General features: G+C 40.2%; 1 protein-coding gene across 1 annotated transcript; it reads left to right on the top strand.

The window, feature by feature from the left end:
• The first annotated feature begins 3,299 nt into the window (after positions 1–3,299).
• Positions 3,300–4,244, top strand: LOC118095691 (olfactory receptor 6X1-like). Its single transcript, XM_035136923.1, has one exon. The coding sequence runs from the start codon at positions 3,300–3,302 to the stop codon at positions 4,242–4,244; it is 945 nt and encodes a 314-aa protein (XP_034992814.1).
• Positions 4,245–8,175: the final 3,931 nt, after the last annotated feature.

The following is an 8,175-nucleotide window of genomic DNA, read 5'->3' as shown; positions in this document are numbered from 1 at the left end:
ACATGTGAGGTATAATATTTCAGCCTATATGCTACTCCAGGCATATAACAAATATTGTCTGCTTTAGATACATCTACATATGTCACATGTTGACGTTGGATATCAAATCTTCACTATCTAATTCACTATCAACATTTGGATATGTTTTTTTAGACTCTCTCTCTCTCTCTCTCTCTCTCTCTCTCTCTCTCACACACACACACACACACAAACACACACACATTTCTCTTTGAACTGTGAGTTTTCTTCTTCTAAATCAACAATTCTGTTTGCTAAACTACATTGGCAGGTTCTAGTTACAGGTAAGGTAGCTGTTGGTCTGCCGTAGTTGAAACAAAATAAGAAAATTCCTTCCAGTAGCACCTTAGAGACCAACTAAGTTTGTCATTGGTATGAGCTTTCGTGTGCATGCACACTTCTTCAGATACCAGGTTGATGGACTTCCATTTCATGCGACTCAATGTGGTGCCTTCCACAGTTCTAGTTACAGGTAGGTAGCCATGTTGGTCTGCCATAGTCGAAACAAAATAAAAAATAAATCCTTCCAGTAGCACCTTAGAGACCAAATAAGTTTGTCATTGGTATGTGCATGCACACGAAAGCTCATACCAATGACAAACATAGTTGGTCTCTAAGGTGCTACTGGAAGGAAGTTTTTTTACATTGGCAAGTGTATAAGTTTAGCAATCCCAGTTAGAGGAATAATAAGTGTACAAGAAGGAAATCCCTCTTAATGAGGTCCCTGGAGGATATTATTGTTTGCTGCTGCTTCAAAACAAATTCATTGTTTGAAATAAAATCATTGAAAACATAAAATAACTCAGTTCCAAGATGACGTTCCTCATAATACTGAGAACTGGTATTATTTATTGTGTCCTCATAAAATCTGCACTCATTATCTTGCTGTCACTTACAATTTGAATATATCTTCTTTAGTGCCTTGAGTTTAAAGTTTTAGATTCTATTAAAGAAATGTTGGTTGTGTCTTGTTTTTTGTTCGTGATCTAAGACAAATTTCTTGCAGTTGAAGGTCCATAGGCTGTATGAATAGACTCATCCTGGCTGATCTTGCCATTTCTTCATATCATTTATTTCATGTTCAGTAAGTACATTTTACCTACTATGCCTATGTTGTATTTTACTATGTTGTATTTTACACTGCAGAGAGTTTGTGCTCCTGCAAGTAAAACCTGAAAGCGGGGAAGGCACAGAGAAATAATGTATGCTTAATTTGAACATAATTTGACTTAGTTACAGGTTTAGTCGCATCAGGGCGAAGGAAATTTTAGAGCACAGAGCAGCTAGGGAGCATGACTTTATATTTCTCTTTTCTCTCTCATCATTTTAAAACAGATTTCTCACACCACTGTTTCTGAAGATCAGTTTGGAAGTTTGTGGGTAGCGTCTGGAGATGGAAGGATATATCAATTACAATTTCATTTTATTTATTTCTCCCCCTCGCTTTTCGGAATCTTAAATTCAGTTCTCTGCATTATGCAGCAATACAATTCTAAAAAGAAATTAACCAGTATTTTAGTGCAATTTTTCTTAATCAATACCTTTTTTATATGCAGTTTGGACTAATGTACACCTTTTTTGCAAGTAATTTCTCCTAATAAAAAGGATTTTGTATGCCCTTCCCTACTAACCTTTTTCATATTTTATACACTTTCCCAATAAAATGCATTTTTATTAATATTGCTAGGTTGGAGAACTTCATTGCAAAATTTAGTGTGAATTTGGAAGCACAGCTGCATTTCGGTTCTCATACTGTTTTGGAAATTACACATTTGGTAGATTTGGACTGAAGTGCACACTGAATCAAATCTCACCTCCATCCCTTTTCAAATCTCACATGCCAGACATCTGTGAGCATTATTCCTGACTGGTTGAGTTTTAGTAGTGGGATTGGTTTTTGTCATTGCCCGCTACTAGCAGGAGCAGAATAATATACATAATATATTAGGACCCATTGAAATAATTGATTTTTGATGTGCAACTATGAGTTAAATGAATGGCCTTTTAAAATGCAACCATCTTAGTCTTGGTTGTGTGTTTTAAGTGAACCAAATTCTAATGGGAAGTTTAAGTGCCAAGTCCCAAGACTTACGTGTTAAATTAAGATTGAAATGTGAAGGAGGTTTAATAAGTTCTGATTGAAGATTTAAGCAAATTAAGTTCTGCTTTCTCCTAAAATATGTTTATTCATCTGGAGGGGGGCATACCATTTTCCCTTGCTTGTTATTGCTCCACCACGGCTGGAAAAATATTAAGCAAACTTATTATTCTGATATGAGCTATAATAATCAAGCAGACATTGCTGTGTCTATCTTGGTGGAAACCAGGAAGGTTAACTTGTGGTTGTACATTTGCTAGAGAAGGACCTTGCAAAAGTTTCAACTTTTGTTTCATTTCCCTAGACGGAACAAAATCTAAATCTAAATGTCTCTTTCTCTTTATACATCATTCAATTCCTGCCTCAAGAATGAATTCACTGGATTCTCAAAGGGAACTTTCATCCTACTTGCAATACTCACTTTAAAAGGTTGTATGGATTGGTGAGAATGTATGGAATGCAATCCCACAGATCTATACTAGGAGCAGCTGGTATGGTGTCCTCCCCTCCCCCTTGTATAACATGCCTATTGCTTTAACATAGGGTACCTGAGCCTGTTCTGAAATTAAACTAGAAATCTAAGCAGGCTGGTGATACAGCTAGTTTGTTAAGTATAATTGTATAATTGACACCGAAAGGGGAAATGCCTTTGTGCATTACGGAAGGTTTTAATGTGGGGTTTTGGGCTCTCTAAACTCCTAGATCTGTTGATAACTAACTATTGTTATTCTCTGCTAGCTAACACATGAGTGTTTAACCTTAGATCAGGTAACAAAGGTACCAGGTAGCAAATCCTGGTTGATAATGGAGCTCACTCTAGGAGCACATAACCTCAGGCTGTAATGAAGGCTGTAATGGGGGAGAGCTAGAGTTTTGACCTCAGTCCTGTTTAAAGTTATTTTTAAGATAATGAACTTGGATATTACAGAACTGTTTGGATGTATCATTTACTGTTGTTGTTGTTTGCTCTGTTTTGAAGAAAGTTATGCAGGTAAAGCTTTGAATCAAACTTTTGGGCGTGGACAATCTTTTATTTCAGAAATGAGTCAGTTGTTATGCATTCAGTCCCTTCAAGCTGCACAATATTAATATCAGCAATAGTTTGCTGTCTTATTCATCTTTCCCCCCCACACTCTTAGCAGGTATATAGAAAGGAGTCAGGCAGATGAGTCTTCTCCGGGAAATGCCTCAAACAAATCAAACTGTCCTCACTGAGTTTATCCTCCAAGGGTTTCCAGGCTCCGCAGAGCTGCAGAAGTATCTATTTGTTCCTGTTCTGCTTATGTACATCCTCACTGTCACAGGCAACATCCTGATTGTTTTCATCATCATCCATGATCACCATCTCCACAACCCCATGTACTTCTTCCTAGGGAACTTCTCCTTCCTGGAGATCTTTTATGTCACCACCCTGTCGCCCAAGATGCTGGCCAATTTCCTGGCAGAGAGGAGGGCCATCTGCTTCTACTGTTGCATCACCCAAGCCTTTTTCCATTTCCTTCTTGGGGCTACTGAATTCTGCCTGCTTGCCTCAATGTCCTTTGACCGCTACATAGCCATCTGCAACCCACTGCATTACAGCATCATCATGAACAGCAAGCTTTGCCTGCAGTTAGCCTTGGGGTCTTGGCTGGGAGGTTTCTTCACTGTCATAGTGCAGACCATCTTGATCTGCCAACTCCCATTTTGTGGCCCCAACCTAATCAACCATTTCTATTGTGATGTGACCCCATTGCTGAGCTTGGCTTGCTCTGATACCCACCTGCTCGAGCAGATAGTGTTAGCGGGGTCGGCCCTTCTCCTGTTCAGCTCCTTCTTACTCACTGCCATTTCCTACATCTTCATCATCTCCACCATACTGCGCATCCCTTCTTCGTCGGGGCGACAGAAGGCTTTCTCAACCTGTGCCGCCCACCTGATGGTGGTGTCCATACAATACGGAACAGTGATGTTCATGTACGTGAAGCCCAAAGCAAACTCCTCTCTGGAGGTCAACAAAGTGGTATCTGTGCTGAATACAGTTATAACCCCGCTCCTCAACCCTTTCATCTACACCCTGAGGAACAAAGACGTCAAAGAAGCTTTGAGGAAGGCCGCAAATATTAAAAAGAAAATTCCACTGAACTGATGCGGAGTGACTTGATTTGATTGCCGTTTATTGCCAAAGAGGGTTAAAGATAAATAAATTTGGGAAACCGTTTGTCTCTGTCTTCCACTGTGCCAAAAAAATTAAAAGAAATCACAATGGCCAATCTTCAGCAGTTTTAAGCAACACTTTCAGAAGGTCTAGGTATCTTTTGGTCTCAGACAATGGTGTTATTTGAACTCACAGGATCCAGAGGACATGCCAGCTAGCATAAGATTCTAGTGTGCCACATCAGCTGTGAGAAAAAGCTAGCCCATATCAGCTTTTAGCTGCAAATGTCTTCTGGTAGCAGACACAAGCTTTGATGCAGCACTGCTCATGTTCCTTTTCAAGAGCTGGGTCATTGCAGAATCCAGGAGGGTCCAGCAGGTCCTTGTAGAGTTGGGGGCAGCCAGGTAGATTTGCCCTGGGTCTTGGAGGGCTAAGCTGGCCGGGGCTGAGGGACAAGGGACTGGCTGCTTTTATTATAACAAGAATTCTGTGTCAGATCTCTGACAAGCCAATGGTCATAGATTTGCAGTCCATCACATCTAGAGGGAACTGGAAAGCCCAGTCTTTCTTGGAAACAGGCACTGGAGGTAAACTCATTATTCAAATACAGTAGACGGGGGCCCCAATTTACTCTTCGGCCTCAAGGCCCACATTGGCTTTCTACTCTCATTCAATTCTACAGAATGTTCCCTCTTCAAGTAGTTCCTCCACATCCAGGAACTAAATATAAACACAGGAACCATGTGTTGACTACTCTTTGCCTAAAAGATGGCCATTTATCCACATGTTTACCTTTATATACTTCTACTCCCACAAGGCACAGAAAGAACTAAACTATTAGAATCATAAAATTGTAGAGTTGGAAGGGACCCTGAGGATCATCTAGCCCAGCGGTGGCCAAACTTGGCCCTCCAGCTGTTTTGGGACTACAACTCCCATCATCCCTAGCTAACAGGACCAGTGGTCAGGGATGATGGGAACTGTAGTCCCAAAACAGCTGGAGGGCTGAGTTTGGCCACCACTGATCTAGCCCAGGCATCCCCAAACTGTGGCCCTCCAGATGTTTTGGCCTACAACTCCCATGGTCCCTAGCTAACAGGACCAGTGGTTGGGGACGATGGGAATTGTAATCCAAAGCATCTGGAGGGCCGAAGTTTGGGGGTGCCTGATCTAGCCCAAACCCCTGCAATGAAGGAATATGCAGCTGTTCCATACAGAGATTGAACCTGGAATCTTGGTGTTATCAACACCACGCTCTGACCAACTGACTGGTTACAACCACTTGTATTTTGCTTTGTTTTTAAGGAAAGCATTGGAGACATCCCTAAAGGATGATTCCAACAATGGCAATTAGCCATGAGACCTAAACAGGTTTTCCATGTTCATAGGCATTATAATTCTCTTGGCAAAAAGAGAGGGATTTTTAAAAATGTTGTAGGGCAAACCCCAAGGGAAAGCTGTTGCCTTCCTCCCTTGCATGTATGATCAAGGCAGGAAGCATCTGGCTAGCAATTTTTGGAAGCGGGATGCCCCCCTTTTCTGCTGCTCTGATCTAGAAATGCATTTTATGGTCTTACAGCTTTTACTCATCTCCTAGACAGGAGTTCAACAGTACCCTGCCCACCTGATATTCACAGGCCTACTGCCTCTGGCAGTGGTGGTAGAACTCAGCCACCATGTCTAGTAGCTCCTGGTAGCCTTTTCCTCCGATAATTTGCCTAAGCCCCTTTTTAAGACATCCACTGTTTCCTGTGCAAGCAAGTTCCGTATTTTAATAATGTGTTATGGATTCTCTGAGTATATGATGCTAGCAGTCCACCAGCAGCAGCTCCACAGCATTCAAACCCTCCGTCTTTGTCCAGGCTCTTGCCAAGGAAAACACATCTTAAGTTCCCCAAAGTGCTTCTCTGCCTCTCTCAGGTGGTTTAATTTCCCTAGTGGGAATGGTTGGGACTGAAGTACTCTTTCCCATATATTTAAACTGCTCCTGTAAACCTGCACCAACGAACTTCATTGTGGTCTACAGCAAGTAGAATGCAAAAAGATATATGCCTGAAGTATTTGTTCTTTTTCTTCTCATTTCTGTGCTCATTTGCGCATATACAGGCATCGAAGCAAGAGGCAGACAGTGTTATAGTTTGATAGCGTCTTTAGCTGCTATTAAGTATCATGCTCTATATTGCATATATTGTTTTTCTCATTATTATAAGTGCTTTGAAAATAGTGGATACTGTACAAAGACTAGAATATGTGACAATGTTTTCCAGGAAACAAACAGAAAATGTTTACTCTGAGTACCAGTCGGGATGTGTAATAATGTGAGTTCCCTCTTTATTTTTCAATCATAAGATGATGTGTGGCTTATTTTTTTACATCAGTCAAGTGCTATTTGTTATTGAACAAGGTGGTTGCAGCACAGTGGGGTGGGTGGTGAGCCAGGGACCCATATTTTCATTGATTGTGCAAAGTTATCAATATATACTTTATTCGACCGATAGTCAGAAACAAACAACAACAAAAAACATTTCTCAAGACAAAGATAAACATATAAAACTGAAGGCATCAGAGGGATACATAAAAATATAAAAAATATAAAACTGAAGGCATCAGAGGGATACATAAATGGGGTATGACCGCGCTACTAAACCTCCTACAGATAACCCACATCAAGACATTCGATTATACGTTTCCGACACTTGAGCGCCAGGAAGAGGAATTTAGCCACTGAGAAGGTTATTTTCCCAGTGGGCTTGTTTAGCAAATATGCTGCCTGACGTTCTCTTGGTCGGGAACTAAACTGAGATAAATACGGGTCTATAAGATATTGCCTTAAATCATTATAAAAGAGACAACTCAGTAGAATGTGTTCTGTGGATTCTACCTCACCCAAGGCACAATGGCACATTCTCTGACCGTATGGGACTCCTCCAAATCTTCCCCTCAAAACCGCCGAATTAAGGACATTCAGTCTAGCCGCAGTAATTAGTCTGCGGTATTCCACGTAGTGGATATCCGCCAGGTAACGGGCTGGTGCAAGTGCTATTTGTTATTGAACAAGGTGGTTGCAGCACAGTGGGGTGGGTGGTGAGCCAGGGACCCATATTTTCATTGATTGTGCAAAGTTATTGGTCAACTGCAAAAGCTTTACTCAATTGATAGTCCTATCATGCCACTTAAGGAACTGAGTGGCAATGTTTGAAAATCTTACAGCAGAAAACAAAAGGAATTAAGTATATGCTTTACTTCATCTCCATCTATTGCTGTAACTTTTATGTGTGAATGTTTTGAGGTTCTAAACAGCACCGTGTCTTCAGAGCCACAATCTCACACCTTTTTAAATAATAATAATAATAATAATAATAATAATAATAATAATAATAAAGTATACACTTACTCCAGAACATTAAATGAATATTTTTTTACAGAGCCATATAAGTTTTCTGCCCAAATTGCAAAACTAAATCTGAAATGCTATTTGCAACCTGGACTTTACCTTCTAATTTTCTTGAGTTCAAATCTGACATTTTAAATTTTGATTTCAAAATCCCTAAAGCTCACTTTAAAGTGAAATCATATGGTTCAATTATCTACATGTGTGGAGGTGTAAGGAATGTATGGAGAATTGTGTGTTTTGTTCTCCTTAGAAGGAAGGCTAAAGTGGTACAGAGAGATTCATAGAATTGTAGTGTTGGAACTGTTATATTCTCTTTTCCAGAGAATGTAATCATTTCTTCATGCTGTATATATGGATAGTTAAAAAGCATACAAAATTGGTTTCGAAATGTGAAGAGGCTAGATAAAGGAGAAACAGAGAGAACCACAAATTGACAGATTCACCCATCCCTAATAGAATCATCTTCTAGATAAAAGATCTCTCTGACCCGGTTTTGTAACTCTTTCCTATGTTTTAATGCAGGTGATG

Source organism: Zootoca vivipara, chromosome 13, assembly GCF_963506605.1.
Source record: "Zootoca vivipara chromosome 13, rZooViv1.1, whole genome shotgun sequence".
NCBI lineage: Eukaryota > Metazoa > Chordata > Lepidosauria > Squamata > Lacertidae > Zootoca > Zootoca vivipara.
Note: the sequence above shows the minus strand (reverse complement) of the source record. Positions and strands in the feature narration are given on the sequence as shown.